The 18,644-nt window shown below is 44.1% G+C and overlaps 1 protein-coding gene across 10 annotated transcripts in view; it reads right to left on the bottom strand.

Annotated features, from left to right (window-relative positions):
- AKAP13 (A-kinase anchoring protein 13) overlaps positions 1–18,644 on the bottom strand; it is a 1,883,770-nt gene that overhangs the window by 1,286,812 nt on the left and 578,314 nt on the right. For all 10 annotated transcript variants that reach the window (XM_069624282.1, XM_069624281.1, XM_069624277.1 and 7 more), the window contains one exon: positions 12,329–12,622. In XM_069624282.1, coding sequence (XP_069480383.1) covers positions 12,329–12,622 — 294 coding nt within the window. The remainder of the gene's footprint in view (positions 1–12,328; positions 12,623–18,644) is intronic.

Below are 18,644 nucleotides of genomic sequence, written 5' to 3'. Positions count from 1 at the left end.
TGACGCTGTAGCCGCTGCTCTCGTTCAATCTCAAATCTTCCAAACTTGCATCTAAAATGGCATCAAAAACATATCTTCGGCTCAAAGTTGCTGCCAACAGATGGCAGAAAAAAAACAATCCGAGGATGTCGACGTGGGAAGGATTGTGGGTCCCTGTACATGTAGGCTAGGAATAGTGTTGCAGGAACACCCCTGTCTGTCGACACAGTTTTTCGAATTTGAAAACGATGGAACAATCTGAGCCAACCACAGATGGCAGACTAGGCATAGCATGTGAGTCCAAGCAAATTCACAAGCTCCAGAAATGCATTTAACCACTTCCATGAAAGCTTTAAACAGTGAAAACGTACCTTGCATTGGAACGTGGTGTATGCAGCAAGTGCTGCAAGACAGTACTTTGAGGAAATTAAACTCTAGCCCAGCATCAAGTAAGCACAACAAATAGGTGACAATCTCTGCTGAACAACAGTGAATAGATTGATCGGTTTGTACTGGCACCACATGGCAAACCATTATCATTTGTTAAAGTAACACACTAACAATGGGTTTTGTTTCCTGACAAAGTATTTTCATACAATGTGGTGGAAGGTTCAAGTGGCCAAATTGTGTTACTTCAGTAGCAAAGCTGCTGCGATCTATGCTTTTAGTCTTGGATGAGTGATCTGGAGATTGTGCGGTGTAAGCAAAATGTACGTGCTGTATAGTTAGACTGGTGGCTCTAGCGCCATTTGTAGTAAGTGTTGGTACCACACACATGGCAATATGGGTGCTGCAAGAATCCATGTTTTCCTTCTCTTGAAGTAGTTTGTGCACCACACTGTGCAGGAGGAAAATTGATGGAAAGGTGCAAGCAGATATCCCTGGCCTGCTCATCCATTTATCATTGCCTAAAGACAGTCTGGTTGTGAAGGTCAATGGGTGGGTCTAAGAAGGAAGCCAGCAGATAATCAGTGTTACATTTAATTCCAATCACTAACACATCGCTATGCAAAGTTGAAAGCAGGCCCTCCACCAGTTGTGCCACATTGTTTGACAGGTTAGAATATTTAAACTTTAAGCCTCGCAGCAATGCTGCAACCTGCAAAACCAAAAGTAACATATGCAGAAATAGCACAATCCTAAAAGTATCACGAGGGGATAGTGTGCCCTTAATAGTTATTGCTAGTGTTAAAAATCACAGCTGCAGTACAAAAATCACACCAGCAATACTACCCCATGGCTTCACTGACTTATACCATGACTGGCAAGACTTACTCTATCAACATATTTATGTCTCCCTATCCTTGCCCTTCCGCAGCTCTCTGAAAAGTAGTATGAAATAAATGTAAATGGATGATGATGTAGAGCAGGAATGACCTCTAAATTTAACACTAATCGATATAATGGGGGAAATTTACACATGTGCAAAAGGTGGTGCTTGCCGAGCAAATACACAGATGGTAGTCAACTTTGTAGATGTTTGCAACCAGAAACCTTGGTGAGTGCATGGAGCCCATCCCTTTTCTTGCATGCAGCAACATTGGGGAAGATTCACTGCAACTCATTTTCAATATCAATATGGCTGATATTTACACTTTACTTGGTGAAGAAATAATGCAGTCTGGTGCAGTCCCCCCTGTGCTAAGCAGTCTGTTGTCCATTGCTATCGAAGGAGGAGTTCACCCTTGAAAAACCACCAAACACCGCGGAGCGGTCGCGGAGTTGGAAGCTGAGGTGGAAGCAGTCTGGTGCAGTCCCCCCTGTGCTAAGCAGTCTGTTGTCCATTGCTATCGAAGGAGGAGTTCACCCTTGAAAAACCACCAAACACCGCGGAGCGGTCGCGGAGTTGGAAGCTGAGGTGGAAGCAGTCTGGTGCAGTCCCCCCTGTGCTAAGCAGTCTGTTGTCCATTGCTATCGAAGGAGGAGTTCACCCTTGAAAAACCACCAAACACCGCGGAGCGGTCGCGGAGTTGGAAGCTGAGGTGGAAGCAGTCTGGTGCAGTCCGGGGCTGCACGGGGGGGCCTGCCCGGTTGCCTGTACCCAAATGGAGGATACTGGACGAAGTACGCGGAGCAAACGACCTGGTCGTGAGGACTCCGGTTTGGACAAGAGAAGCCCGCTGAAGCAGTTACTCAGACTGCGCCAACGACGACTAGTCTCGCCGTCAGACCCATCTACAAACATACAGGTGGAGCCAGGTATGCAACAGACCATCTTTCCTTTTCCTAAATCACCGTTTCACAACATAACCTCTCACGCCCCTCCACCACTTGTAGAAACATTTGAAACAACTAAAACATTTCAAAATTTCATAACAGCAAATGAGGAAGAAAAGGAGAACGTGGAATACGCTCAGGAGCACGTTCTTTCCTCCTCTCCTGCCCCCTCCCCTTTCCTCATGGGCGGCAAAAACATAAACATTACCTCAAAACACTCACAAATACCTATTCAATCCTCCCGCCGAACCGTGGAGTCTCCCACACTTGGTGGTGAGTCTGAAGAAGGGGCCGGGGGTGCGGGAGCGGGGGAGATCGACAACCTCCCAGCCGGGGCGGGAGGAAGTCATTCGGTGCTCCCCGGCGTAGACGAACAACCGTCTCCACCCCTTTTCCTGGAGCCGGCGCGGGAGCAGCGGACATCGTCGGGAGGGGGCTCGGAGGGAGAGAGGAGCCCAGTCCAAACAGTGGGAGCGGCGGAGCCACTTGGCGAGGCGGGGGGAGCAGAGATCCAGGGCCCGTCGTCGCCGGGAGTCGGGGGGGGGGGCGTGGCCCAGGAGTCGCTCTTGCCGGGCCGGCCCGCGGAGGGGGCGGTGCAGACCCTGGGCGCGGCAACTCCTAAGAGAATAGCAGGTGTTGACACAGCAATAGTGAACCCAAACAACGTGTCAAACACTACTATTCAGATCCATCATCAAACGCCAGGACCAGACCTAATAAGTCCAAGGGAAGAACTTGGAACAGAAAACCAAACGGCGCCAGGGGCCGTGCATGCACTAAAGCTTATTGATGGAAAGGATACAAGCACAGACAAAGAAGATGGTTTGGGAGACCGTAATGGAGACGAACTTGAACAAACAGAACAAAGCAAAAACTCCCCACTACTAGAGGATAAACCAACGACACCAAACCCTAAAGGAAAACACTTTAAGGAAAACTCTGCAAGAAAAGGCAGTACAAGAAGAACAGCTAAAGTGACGTACATAACGTCCTTCTTTGAATCCTCAAAGTTAAGCAACAGGAGAGCAACTCGCAAAACCATCCCGAGAGGGAGAGCAAAGACTACAGCTTTAAACCTAGCGACAAGACTCTCCCAAAACACGTTAAGGAAAGACCTAACGACGCTGAAAGACCTAACGATGCTGGATGAAATGTCTGATGCGGACTTACTGGCTGGGAATAGTATGTCTATAAACGAATCCCCACTAAGGGGGGAGTGTGTACGGCCAGGTACAAAAACATACCCTTCCAGTCCATTCTTAAAAACAGGAATTAGATATTTCAAAGACCCCGAACTACAACTGGAAGGGAACCAAAAATCTAAATGGGTCACAATTAATGAACCAGACGAAGACCTGACGAGGCACCGGACAGATGGTCCGGGGTCAAACAAAAACCACACGACAAACGGAAGTTTTCTGACCCAAAGAGAAAACATTATGGCAAATATAGGCAAGAGCCTTGAATCAACTCCTAGACAAGAAGCTCTCCACACAACGACATTTGACAAAGACCTCCCATTAAGAGAAATAAATTCGAGGCCCAGCTTGAAGGAAACCCCAAGGACTGGCGTGGATCAAAGGAAGCAACCATCGGGAGTTCCATGGAACGTGATCAATGACGCTGAGAAACACAAAAAAAACACAGAACAGGGGTCGAATACCGTGTATATTACCCAACCAGAAACTCCATCGAGGGAGAGGAGATCTTCAACCCTGGACTCGAACAACGAGAAAGAAGCGTCCACAAAACAAGTTGACATTCTGACAGTAATGTCGGCAATAACTATCGCCTTGACACCATACTGCAAACTGTATGAATCCATTCATGAGGCATTAAAGGATCAGACAACTCTTGTAGCAATGCTTTACACAAAAATGACATTTATCGAAGGATACATTACAGCATTAGAAACGAGAAATGGGAGAACCACGTCAGTTAATAAATCACAAAGTGATGCCACAAGAAACACGGATAATCCGGCCTTGATAGTGGAGAACGAGACGATACTAGGGCAAAACACGCTGGCTGGACAAACAAAGACACCTACAAATGCAGCCTCAGTTATAATCATGACAGATGATGGGCAGTTACCGAAGGAACAACAGAACAAAGTAGCAAAACCAAAACCCTTAGAGGAAGTCAAGAAAACCCTGGAAATATTGCAGCCTGTAAAAGCACCTAAAGAACAGAGGCACGCTGCCCCGCTTTTATCCAAAAAGCATCAACCAAATGGTTGTGTAACTACGTTTGCAGAAGTCGATTCACTCATAATAGAGGAGATTGAGGAGAGACCGGAAACAGAGCCACAAAGCAAACCCCACAGACTAAATAATCCCGGACTCAGGGATCAAAAAGAACTCGATAATCGAGGGAAGACCACGAAACTATACCCGCTTTTCTCAAAGGGAAAAAGTCTGCCGAACAAGCGAGTGGAAAATGTAACAACTGAAGACCTCCAACCCTTCAAGGTAGCATCAGAAAAGAACCAAAGAGATATTCAGAAAACAAAAGTTATGGAAAATAAAGAGCAAAAAAACAGAGTGGTGGTTTTCCAGGTCACGGAACCACCAAATACAGAAGAAACGTGCTCGACCGACAGCCCAACAAAGAACTATCAGATCACAGATGAGTCTGTAGAAAGTATCGATTTATTAGACCTGTCGGTATACTCGGTTGTAAACTCGGAACCAGAACCTCTACTAGAGAGACAAGAAACGAACGTCCTGAGAAAGGACTGCAGAATCAAAGCAAACGAAGATGCCCAAAACCTGAGCCCTTTCCTTACTCTGGCAGAAAGACGGGAAAAAGTAGCTAAGGCACACGGCAGAAAACTTTCAAATCAATATCCTCTGGAACTGGGGAACTCAGAGAATGACCTCAAAAGGAACATCAGGATAGCTGCAACATCAACCACCCTGAAACTTGCAGCCCCTTATACCAAAGGAGATATCAAACGTAATACTGAGGAGAAGTTGCGACCAGGAACCCAAAGCAACAAGGAGGAAAAGAGGAGATTCATAGTGGACCAAATTGAGGAGCGTAACACAAAGAGGGACAGAAATCAAGTTCAAGCCAGAGAACGAGATACCCACACCCCGTACAGTAAAAAGCTTGGCAGCGAAAGAACTTTCAAACTGGAACGGGTAGGAGAGAACAGAGACAACCTGATCTTGAATCGGAAAAACATCATGGCCCTACTTAACTGCATTCCAAAACTAAGGCAGATCAACACTGAAGACATCAAGATCGTGGAGTTCAGTACCACGGGCAAAAAAGACCGTGTTTACTTACACATTCCCTCACCGGTAATTAGACAAATGCTGTCCTCAGAACAAGAGAGCTTTCAAATGCTGGGTTACGACTTATGGGACTGCCGAACAACTGGCGCGAAACTACAACAGTCACAAAATACAAACCTGAGATTAAGCCAAAAAGATCCACTTAACAATCGGGATGAGACTACTTTCGGGTCAACCAAAGAGCGGACACAGAGTAAGGAAGGAACAAAGAGAGAGAAGCAGACATACACCCAGGACAGATACGATCAAAGAGTAAAATCAAACAGCACGAATGTAGACGCAAGTACTGATCACGATGCTGTGAACAACGACAGATATCCAAAAGGTCCCCTACGGAGGATAAAAATTACATTTGCTCAAGAAGTTAGCGAAACAGCCAACGACGAACCAGCAGCAAGTATCAACCCTGGAAGTGGACAAGATCGGAACCTTAAGACAGCCACTGCGAAAGCACCAGGAAAAAGAAGCTAGCCATGCAAGGCACGGAAGGATACCAAGGCTGGACCTGGGACTGTCATCGTGAGGCCTCTGGAAGAGGATAACATCGTCATGGCAAGTTGGAACACTCGGGGATTCAGCCACCTCCTGGCAGAGAGTGACGTCAACTTGGGAGAGTTTGACATCATCTGTCTGCAGGAAACGTGGCTAACTAAGAAGCCATTTTTGGAGGGATACGAAACATACCTAGCCCCCGCGGATTGTTCAAACAAAGGGCGCCCTTCCTCGGGCCTATTGACCGCCATTAGATCTGGATCGGGATTTCACCACGTCGAATCGGTTATCTCAAACAGCCATTTCCAGGGATCTGTACTGAACTGGTCGAACCAGCCGTCAGTAAACAGTAAACACACTGAAAAGGACGAAGTTATATTTGTGTTGAACACATACTGGAATCCTGCAGTGATTAAAAACGAGGACTACTTGGAAATGGCGGATAACATCCTAGAAAGAATACACCTGGAATGGACACCGAAATTTGTCATCCTATGCGGAGACCTCAACGCGATCTGCCCAAAGCCCAACTCGAAATACGGGACCTGTAAGAAGATGCCATTGAATATGGTACGTGGGCATCTTTGGATTAAGGCAATGACTGCCTGGGGTCTGCAGAGTGTACAAACATCAGTACACACAGATAACACGAGAATACCGACATGGGAGAGAGATAACTCTGCAGCAAACCTAGATCATATCTTCGTTTCGGATGAGCTACTTAAAACTATAACAGAGTACGAGGTCGTGAGAACGACCAATAGTGATCACAACCTATTAAAGATAAAATGGGCATGTACAAAAAAAACAAAACCAATCATGGAAGCAAAAATCGAGGCTGACAGCAGTGGTACAAAACTAAGACTGTCGGCTAAATCAGTTGTGGAACTAACAGACTCATACAAAAACACCAGTAAAGTAAACAACCAAGCAACCACGAATAACAATATTGACTATCGACCTTTGCTAAAAATATATGAAGTCAAAAGAAAGTTTCGGCAAAATGATAAATCAAAAATCCACCGACACGAATTTAATAAAGGAATTGTGGAAGAAAGGAAAAAAATGAGGAAACTAAAGCAACAAGTCAAGAAATCACCTACTGCTGAACTAGTCAAGGAAATGAAAACAGCAACAAGGGCCTACAAAAATTGGCTGAGACAACACAGAGAAACCATGAACCAAGCCGACGCAGCAGGCATGCTGAAGATAATATGTAGTAGGAGAACCAGAGATTTCTGGAACCTAATCAGGAACACGTCAGATATGCAAAAAGATCTGATAAATAATTATGTGGGAGAAGAAGCATGGTCAACCCACTTTACGAATGTATTCCGGAAAAAGAGCTACGTCGACCTTTCCAACAATGTACATGGTTCTTTGCGTGACAACCAAGAATTGCCAAACTCAAACTGGGAAAATGTATGGGATCAGGAGGACATAAGAAGAAAACTTGTCAGACTGAACAACTCAAGAGCCCCGGGGCCCGACGGTATCACTAACGCAGACTTGAAGGACCATGCTGCAGAATGGTCAAGCTTTATACACGAGGTACTTAAAAAATGCAACGAAACAAGATCGATCCCTGCATCATGGACCACAGCAACAATTGTCCCAATTTACAAGTCGGGGCCAAGAGACCAACCCAAGAACTACCGACCAATTGCACTGCTAGACGTTGTTGGGAAGGTGTTTGGCTCACTGGTGTTAGAAAACTTCCAAAAATGGTCCAGAGAATCAGGGCTTGAGGACCCCCTACAATCAGGGTTTGTGAAAGATGGGGGAACGGCACCAAACATTCTCCTACTAACCACCTTAAAAAGCAAGACACAAGAAAGAGGCCAAAAGATCTACCTTGCTTTTATTGACCTGGTCCAGGCTTTCGATCAGGTAAACCGCGAAACACTTTGGGGAAAACTAACAGCGAGAAACTGCCCAGAAAACATCTTGGGGCCCATTAAAGCATTGCACCAGAACACCTCTATAAGAGTGCGTTTAAATCAAGAAGGGATGTTAACTGAGTCAATCCCTACGGCGAGAGGTGTAAAGCAAGGATGCCCTCTTGCACCAACACTGTTCAATTCCTATCTCTGGGATATCGAAGAAAGCGGACAGGAGATACGGTCTTTCCCACCTACAGTAGGAAAGGTAAAGATCCCAAGATTACTCTATGCGGACGACCTTATTTTAATGGACTACACACCGATTGGTCTACAGCGTCAACTAAACGCTTTGGCACTATATATAGAGAAGAACAACTTGGAGATCAATAGGGCCAAAACCAAAGTGATGATCATGGAGAAGCAAACCACCCGCATAGAGAATTTTAGCTGGTCCCTGGAAGGGGAGAAAATAGAACAAGTGGTACAATTCAAATACCTGGGGGTAATCCTTAGCAACAGCAAACAAGACACCCTATGCAATTGCACCTCCTAGAGAAGGCAAAAAAATTGGCACGTCAAGCAAAAATAATCGACAGAAGATTTGGCCGATTTACAGCAATCCCACTGATCCAATTCTACAAAGGGAAGGTGGTCCCGTCCTTGACCTACGGTGCAGACGCACTACTGATGATACCTTCAGATTTCTGGAAACGCTTGGAAGGCGTGTTCTGGAAACATACGCTGAACCTACCGCAATCCACACCGGCCAAGACCATACGCCAGGAACTGTGTCTGCAATCACTGGAATCGACGGTTGCGAGAAACTCACTAATGCTATACAGGAAATCCCTGACTAGCACCCGCCCGAATGTAATGTCTTTTATCCACACGGAAATAGAAGCACAGAAAAGTAAAATTCTGATGTGCTGGAAGACAGAACATAAAAAAAAACTGGTGGAAATAAACAGCTCTGAGGAAGAACTCATTCTAAACCCGAATAAAGTAAAACGAAAACTACAGGAACACGACTGGATGCAGACAACATCCTTGGACCTAAGAAGCAAACTGATAAGCCACTTGCCACCAACAACGAGAGGCTTAAACGACCTACCGAACTACTTAAAAAATTTCCAAGTAAAACGGTACGTGAAACCTTCCTAAGAGTGCGAATGAATCTCCTGCCTACAAATGAGATCAAAGCGATCAGAAAATTAACATCCGACAACAGTTGCAGATTCTGCAAAACCAAGACGCAACCAGAGACGCTGCGCCACCTACTTTTAGTGTGTAGCGCTTTAATAAGGCTGAGAATGGCACACTTGGGTCACTTACTCAAGGAGTCAAGGACGTGCAACGAGGAGGACTGGTGGAATCGCTTAATAGAGGGAGATAACATCAGCTACGTAATAGCGGTCTCCCACTTTTTTATGAATTTGAAACTTTGAATACAAGGTGGATTCATTTGGGGTAGGTGACCTGAAAAAGGAAAAGACCCGGCAACGTGCTACCTGAAACCACTGATGTTACCAGACAGACGAAGTGATGAGACAACTGGAGTAGAGAACTGTACCATACTCTCTTTTTCTTTTCTTGTAAACATTTTTTGTAAATTATAACAAGTAAAAAAAAAAAAAAAAAAAAATGCACCCATTTGAACCATAATATTTCTGCTTTGAGTTCTATTTATTAGGTACATTAAATTAAAATGTTGCCTCATTCCACTTGCTTTTGTGCTTTGATATTCGAGGAAGACCGGTCCTGTGCCAGTATGTCTAAATGCCTATTTGCCTCTCCCCCTACCCTCCCCTCTCTTGGTATCAACCTCTTCTTAATGTGATGAATCCAGTGGAGTCATCACTGATCTCCCTGTGGTAATCTCCTCCCATGTGGCCAGGGGACGGCAGCCGCTACCTGATCCTGACCCTGGGGGCGGCTATATGAGCGAGGATCACACAGGAGGAGACAGCCCCCTGGGAGGATGTCAAGGTTCCATCAGGTGAAACATGGTATCCACCATTTTGCCCTAATGGCCTATTGTCACGCATCTACTCCTTTTCCTATGATGAACAGGGAAACCCCTTTCACTGAATCAATGAACCAACCTTCTAACTTTGGTCGAACTTGCCAATCTGATGGAATCATCTTTTTCAATTCTACTAGCAAATCAATCAGAACTGACTTGCCATCAAAACCTTTTAAAAATGCTCATTTCAATTCCGCAAGTCATTTGTCAACAATGGATTTCGATTCCCAGAATCCCCAAAATACTGGGACAAAGAAGAGAGATTGAGCAATGTGGAGCAAAGCTCAGCGAGCGCTCTAGTGTTTTTGGGCACACAGGAAATGTAAGCAGTCCAAACCGAGAATCAAGGACAGATGCTGTGGCGACTGGGGAGAGAGAGCGCTGCACCTCTCTATGAGGAGTGTAGAACCGAAGAGCGGGGACTGCCGTGGTGGAGCCAGGCAGCTCACCGACAGGGAAGAAATAAGCTGAGGGGATGCCAGGAGTTGGTGAGAGAAGCCACTTACCAAAGCCAATAGGAAAACAGGAGTGTCCAGTGGAGGGGGCAGAGGGCCGGCGCGAAGCAAAGGCGGCAGCGAGAAGGATGCAGATGGGAATCCTTCATCTGCAGACAGTGAGGGAACTAACCAACGCCAAAGAACACTGGTGAGTCCACCCAGAATCAACAAGCACACCGGGCGTATCAGCGAGCCCCCCACTTGCGGACAACATTTGGGATCCACTTAATTGAGAAAGAGCTAAACAATGAAAATATTGAAAAGGGGTAACTTAAATCACAAACCACCCCCTATTCTAATGTGTGAATGTACACAGTGCAAATAATTGAGAAGCAGGGAGAGGATAATCTATCAGAGGGATACATTATGTGACATTATATATTAGCAGTTTTTAGAGTGGGTAAAAGCCCTCAATGAAAAGAAGTCCTGGCAGGAGAGTATATCAAGTAATTTCAGGTGTGTGAAACAGAAGCTTTGGCAGGGGACTACATCAGGCAATTGAAGAGGATTGTGTTAAACAAGAAAGAAGAAACCACACCACCCGGGAAAGAGAAATACACACCAAGTGAGAGAGAAATACCAGGTATCCTGAAGGAAACCAAAATTGTACAGCCAGAGAGTTTTTGTGTGCAAGTGTAGTAGTTAGCAAGAGAGGCCCAAAGAACTGTTTCATATAAAAATCTCAATGAGTCCAGAAGAATCCAGAGGAAGGGAACTACCCTCTGGAGTCAATACTTTCTTCCTTGATGAACTTGGTTTGAACCATTTATTCTTCCTTTATGAACACTTTCCTAAACCTTCCAAGGTTAAAAGACATTTCCATTTTGCACCTTAGAGTTTATTTTATAGTGTGAGAGTCAGAATAGATCTTTGGACACAGGACAGTTTTGTTTTTGACAAGGACAGTTCCTTAGTTTTGCTTTAGGTAGGGAAATCCCTCTTGGAGCAGTGTCAGAGAGGCCTTTTCCCAACCCCTTTTATTTTCATTAAAGTCTTTAACCAGAAAACATGGCAAACTTGTGTCGGACTTTCATTCCTGACTCCTCACATTAATCAGAAGTTACCATCCACCCTACCCCCTCGCTCTAATCGTTTTCCCCATTACAGCTGATTTTTGTTTAGATCAAATTTTCCCCCTTGTTTACCTTCACATTACAGCCATCAGCTCTTTTAGTTGTATATGTTCACAGCAAAAAGACCATTATCACAACTCTCTCCTATTCCCTGGCCTCCTAAATCCATAGTACAAAGCCCCCACCATTCTGGAACTGTCTCCTTGTCAGTAGCCATTATAAAAGTAAGCTTATCTCAGCTTCAATGGGTCTATGCTCAACTCTTAACCTTCATTTACGCACTATTTCCAAGACAGCCACCAGCAATTCTATGGCCATGTCTACATAAATGGAACCCACAACTTATTGCACTAAACAGACCTCGAACATTCTTAAACTCCAACTAGATCTGCAGGACAAATGCCCTAGTTTACACACTTAACCTAAGAAAAATGCATGTCTTCCAAGGGCATTCAAATCCCAGTCCCCAAAGACCCGCTTGCTTGTCCACCCCAGGGTCGGGATCGAAGAACAATAGCTTTTCCCTGGCCACCAGTGCAGAGGATCCATGGGGAATAGGAGTGAGAACACCCTTAGGTGTCTCACAGTACCAGACATTTGTTTTCTCACTTAACAACGCAAATGTATACTGACTAGACCTTGATAATCTGCTCTAGCCTATTTCTTTTTTTTTTATTTATTGTGTGCTATACATGCATTCATACCTTTCACACAGCAAAACAAAAACAATAAATCATTAAATGTTAAAACCCACATGAAACAAGTTCTTCATTTCATGATAGAACATAGTAGAAAAACTTTGAGAAATAAGACAACAGATATCAAATTATGTAGCAGCATTTTGGTTTTTGTCTGGATTTACCATTTATATTTTTCCCTGTTCCTAGGACATTCCATTCTTCAGGTAAAGTGAGATGGCGAAATGCCAATGTAATCTTCTCATCAAGAACGCTGGCATCACCAGAAGGTGGTCTCGACCTCTCTAGGAATCTTGTGAATATTAGGGCCTGCTGGTTTCCTGCACTGGCTGCTAGAAACTGGGCTGCATCATATGCTTCATCCTGAACAAACTGGAATGTTTCTTCGGCAACCACCAAATTGGAACCCTTCTTTGAAGCACAAAGGGACACTTTCACGGTTTCACAACAGTCATGACCTGTAGCGCAAGAAGAACAAATAACAAAATAAGTGATTAGTTAGACATGCTTGTTTTGATTATTAATTTACAGTGCATCTGTCCTTCATTCCTTTGCCAGAAGGAACACATTAAACTCCCAATTGGTCATATTACAAACACTACGTTGAATTTGGAACCAGCCAAATGTTTTGCTGTTCACCCAAAGGGCTTGCAATATTTTATTTCCTGGGGCTAAAGATTAGAACACGTGAATAATGTGGAACAGCTCAGAGTTCACTGCATATTTGAACTGCTAACAATGCAGGTAAGGGCTGAATAAGCAATGGGAAGACAAAAATGTCACCGGTTTGCACTTTCAGATTAAAAGACACCCACGACTCATACGCTATATGCACTCCGAATAATATAGGGGTCATGGCTTCCCTTTTAGACAAATGGTTTATTCAGTTAAAGCTCGGTCTTTGGCATGAAGGCAGATGCCCTGGTAGGAGTAATTTGAGTAGGAGGAGTTTGTTCAGAAAGAGAAATGATCTTTTTTAAAAGGTTTTGTACATTATGTGCGTATTTACAGAGCGAGTGTACAAAATGTACTGCACAAAAATATCATTAACCCATTCATATGGGTTTTCCATCATGAACATTAAATAGAATGTGTGGATCTGAAATAAAAGGGAAATCCATCCTGGGCAAGTATTATAATAGTGTTAGCTAGATTTAGATTTCATTTTTACTTAAGAAGCAACTCTCAAACGAGAGGTGCAAATGCCACCGCACAGTGGTGCCACCCCTTTATTTTTATTCAAGGATAGAAAAGGAGCACAGGTGATTGGGCGGTGGTGAGGGGCTTGTTGGAGGGAGTGGCTGGGATGGGAGTTTGAAGGATGAAGTTCGCTGTAGGGCCTGATGGGGCAATATTGCACAAAGTCAAACAACTTAGAAATGCTGAATTTGGGTTGCTAAATGAAAATGGCGCCATGTCACTGACATCTTGGAGAAACATGGATCTAAGAAATATTAAGGCTCCAGTTGAAAAACACACACTACCGCAGATCTGGCTTTGATTCCCAAAACTGTATTTGTCACCATATCATAACTGAAGTTTGCAGAGTTGCCCATTTGAAAAAGATTAGGCAGTTAGAAACTGTAATATTTTAGGCATGGCAAACTCATAAATTGCCCGGGTAGCAGTATCGAGCCTTTATGTCTGTGTTCCAGTTTAATAGGGTTGGGCTTCCATTTCTAGATATAGCTGTTCTAAAAAGTGTTTCTATTGAGAAAGATAATCCCAAGCCCAGTCCCAGTCTGTATTTTATTTATTTATATTTATTTTCAACTTTTTTCTCATCTCTTTTACAATTACTTTAGCTCTTGCATTATTATTCCTTTTGCACACTTATGCCTTTTGCACAGCGCTCTGCTGACTTCCGGCACAGAAGTACTTTACGAAGAACCTAAAGTAAATGGGTTATATAAGAGCAACCATGAATTTCAAAAGCACTGGGGGTGTTTTCTAGATCACATGGAGAGACCGAAGGGGTTCGAATTTCCACATACTCCCAATGCTGGAAATAAGAATGGAAGCAAATCATGTTGATTGTAGCTACTAGACATGTTTTGGTCCACAATCATACTTCCATTTTAAGGACAACTTATTTCAGTATGTACAACACTGCATACTCACTGCATGGAAGGAATTCAGCCTCAAGCAACAAGTTCAACTCATGAGATCACCATCGAAGATCAATAATCATATAGATCACTGTGCCCTGCAGTCCCATAACAGTCCCCCCCCCATTACCCACTTACCTGTTCGGCGGCAGCATATTTCTGCCGTCTGTCCGCCGACCATGCAGCGTCAGTTCTCACCCACTAACGTGGGTCTGAACTGAGGTTGCAGAGTCCTTTTTTTAAATTATTGTTCCTGCTACCATCTAATGGAAGCGGGACACCCACACCACCCCTGATCCCCCACTACACTGACAAAGGGGAGCGGGGGGCACCCCCCAACCCCTTCTCTCATTAGTCAGTGTGGGGGAGGGGGGTGGCATTTTATTACTGTGCAAATGCACAGTAATGAACAAGTCAGAATTTTGGAGGTGTCATTTTGGTATTATTCCGGTCAAGTAAGGTTGCATAAAGTCTACTTTCGACACTATTGCATGGTTCCTGTTCGATGTCAAAGAGAGCCCCCATGATTCACGTCCCTCCTTGTTTAAGGAAGCAAAATGTCTGTTGTGGGCTTTCATCTCCTCCTTGCTCATCAAAGTTGTCTGTAGGAACACTCTTGCAACATTTAGCTTGACCATTTAGCTTGACCATGCAAACAGAAATACACATTAGCCAGGGGATCTATTTCCAGGCTTCACTACCCTTTAATGCTTGAATAAGATCTTGTGTTACATTTGCTATAAGGTTTGACCAAATGTTGAGCCAGTGTAGGAAAGGTGCCTGGTGCCATTCATCTATCATTTAATTTGTTCCAAGCTCTGCATGCACCAAGACAGACTGTGCCGAAAGCGGTAAATGCAGGTTTTTCTTAAAAATGTGTTTCCCAAAGTCTGTATTGATGCAACATTTTGATACCCCCAGGGTGATGCCCCATAATTCGTTGCTGCTCTGGTTTGTGTATTATATACCTACACGATCTACCCCAAACCCCCAGTGCCTGGCACATCTTATTCCTTTGTTTATGTGTGCTAAACCCTTCCAATTCTCAGAGAAGTTAATTCACAGGTAATCAAACACGTTCACTCTCAGTATTATCAAGCCCTTGCTATATATCTTTGGCATTTCTAGTTTTTTTTCCCAGCCATCAGCACACACCATGGTAGCAGACTTCAGTGTTTTGACTTTTAGATCAAAACCTGCCATTAAAATCTGTATTGATCAATTTCTGCAGGACATTTGGTGTCCGGGCAATGATCACTATATCATCAGCGTAGGCCAGCAGAGGAAAGGGTTTTTCCTGACACGCGAGTAATATGCTCCTTCGATCCGCCCCAGTATGACGCACAAAAATCTTAAATGAGGTGTTCAAAAGCAAAATAGGCCAATAGGCCTCTGGGCATTTGCAGTCTTTTTAATAACGGGGCAAATAATGGCTGGGCTGGGGAGTGGGGGTGATGGGACATGCCCCATCAGCCCCACCCCAACCAAAAGCTAAGCCCCATGACCCCCATCCCCAACTAAAAGTCCCACCCCCATTGTAATGTTGGCAGAAAACTATCAGAGATCATTGAAAGACCTATGACAGAAATAGTTCATTAACCAATGCATTACTATAAACACCATTGCATTACAGAGTTCTTTCTAGTACATGAACAAACGTAGGCATTGTCTGCAGCATGCATCATAGGGGTGCATTATTCAAAATCTTCCCATGTTGGATAGTAAAATGATGCAAGCTTTCGTTTCAGAGTTGTGTACTGTGAAACATGTAATAAGTAGGTAAGATTTACTCACTTACTACATGTACTACTGTACACAAAACAAAGACCACAAACAATACAGATATGAGCATATATAGGGAAAGTAGAGTACACAAAAAATAGCAGTTCTACCAGAAAGTGGTCATAACCTAACTGATTATCTTCATGTACAGAAATGGTGGCTGTGTTTCAGGCTGCCTTCTTCCCCTCTGTATATTTATCACATGATGTGAGTGGCCCCTAAGGAAACTAGTGTCCGAAAATATGTAAAGGGTAAGGTAAACAAATATAGTACCTTTTCAATTTTTACTTCCTGACTCCTAGTGAAGAAAAGCACCCGGTGTACATATGGCACTGAACAAAAAAAGAGCAAGCCACACATGTGATGTCATCAGTCACGTCATCAATGACATTTGTGATGTCATATTTGATGTCATGGGTGTTAGTCCTTGCAGTGCACAGTGGTAACGCGAGTTATGGTTGCGTACCTTACCATAACTGGCGAATTTCTGGGGTTTTTCGGTTTTACCTTTAACCATAACATCCCTGTAACAATGTTTTTCCATTGAATTTCATAGGTTTTTTAGTAGTGCAACTTAACCATAACGTCCCTTTAACAACATTTTTTGTTCTTGAATCTCATAGGTTTTTAGTAGGGCACTTTAACCATAATGTTGCTGTATCAGTTTTTTCAGTGAAGGTGATACAGTTTTAGTAGCGCCACTTAACCATAACGTCCCTTTAATAATGTTTGTTTCACTAAATTCCATTAGTTTTTAACAGGATACTCTTAGTTTGTATAGATGTACTGTACCGCATACTGAAGCTGGTGGCTCTATACTAATAGCCACAGCGGTTGCGAACAGTGAGTCTGTTCGCGGACATCGGGGGGAGTCCAGCCTGCTGAGAAAGGGAGGGGTGGTCGTTAAAAGTGATAACATGCAGCCTAGACAAAAAACATAGAAACCTCAGCAAGTGCGTTAATGGGAAGGGAAAATGCAGTAGCTGTACAAAGGCTGTACTCGCGCAACAAACAGCGCAAAGTCATAGGGTATGCAGCATAATGGAAAGCACCAACAAGAGAAGTAACGTTTGCCTTTATCAATCTTACCGCACACCTGCTTCACAGTCCAACAAAGGACTATGAGGAAGAGGTAGAGACGCCAACCACTGAGAGCAGAACGTCACTGCAACGTCTTAAGTACACGAATGTTGATGTTATAATTGCACCGGTCTGGTACTGTAGAATAGTTGGAAAGCATGATGTTTTCGGTTTGTGTGCAGCAATGGTGAAAAAGAGAATGATAGCCCAATTGCTAACCGCCGCAGTGTGAAAAGGGAAAGAATTACTGCAAGGGTAAACACCCTAGAATGGCTGGAGGAGAATTTCCCGCATGACCAAATGAATGAGCATAGTAACCCCGTAAGTAGGGGACGCAGTGTCAAAATGAAGACAATTACAATATATTGCTTCATTCAAACTAAACACATTTGTTGTTCTTTAACAGAACATACAGGAATACAAAATGAGTACACCAGAAGCGGCACCTTTTGCACAGCAACATACGGCCAACAAAAGTGAAGCAAACGCTGTACATATAAAAGTAGACCGCCTGGCTGCCAAAATGGATTATTTGGTGAACAAATTTGCCGCCTTGACATTTTTTGTAGAAGAACATATTATGGGGAAAATAAGATATCACTGCCCAACCTGCACATGCCCCCATTCCCCAGCCCCCCATCCCTGCAAATTGCGTGTCATGAGAGACGCTTCGATGAGACCTCAATCCCCTCTTCCCCTCACCAGCAACTTGTAGAAATGCCGAAGTCCCCAGTATATGTATCTGTTTCTGGCCCCCTTCCCTTTCCGAATAGTGGCTATGAATGTGTGCTAATAAAGATTGACATGTGCATTGTTACTGAATGTATATGTGCCTTTTCCTTTGTTTTAAGGCGGCCATTGTAACTGAAGGGCACAGCACTGGTGGGGATGATTTCAAGTGAGGAAAATGGAGGAGTCGTACGACCGCCGCACCTGGCTTCCCTAAACGCAATCACAATGGAAGCAGCCGTAGGACGCCACTGCGGGCTGCATGTTTGCACGCACAGAGCAAGTAGTTGTAGGACCGTACGTTGGTCGGTCGCACAACTTTGCACATCCGTATCTCGTCCAGTAATGTCTATTAACACAACCCCTGTTCAAGATATGCGAAGAAACGTGTGATGTAGTTGTAGAAGGTGGAAGCAGGCACCAACGTCCTGCGAGTACCTTTGTACGTAAACATTCCACCTACTGTATCGTGCACACACCAAGCTTATGTAGAAATGTTCAGTGCACGTGTGCCGTTCATTTAAGTAGTCCAGGGATGGCAAGGGTATCCGTAGAGGAGCTATGCACGTGGCCACAAAGTATTACAGCCAATATGCGTCTGCAGATAGATGTGCAAATGGAGAACAATAATGTCACCATGGTAACGGAACAATGCTGCGCATGGGCCCTTATTTGCTGGACAATCCAGATCTGTGCACATCAAAAAAGGACAATGTTCTGCAATGTATGGAGTGTTACAGTGAGAGTGCACCCTTCCAGAGGTCCTACACTCTTCCTTCTG

The sequence above is a fragment of the Ambystoma mexicanum genome, chromosome 11, assembly GCF_040938575.1.
Source record: "Ambystoma mexicanum isolate Mex_15411 chromosome 11, UKY_AmexF1_1, whole genome shotgun sequence".
NCBI lineage: Eukaryota > Metazoa > Chordata > Amphibia > Caudata > Ambystomatidae > Ambystoma > Ambystoma mexicanum.
Note: the sequence above shows the minus strand (reverse complement) of the source record. Positions and strands in the feature narration are given on the sequence as shown.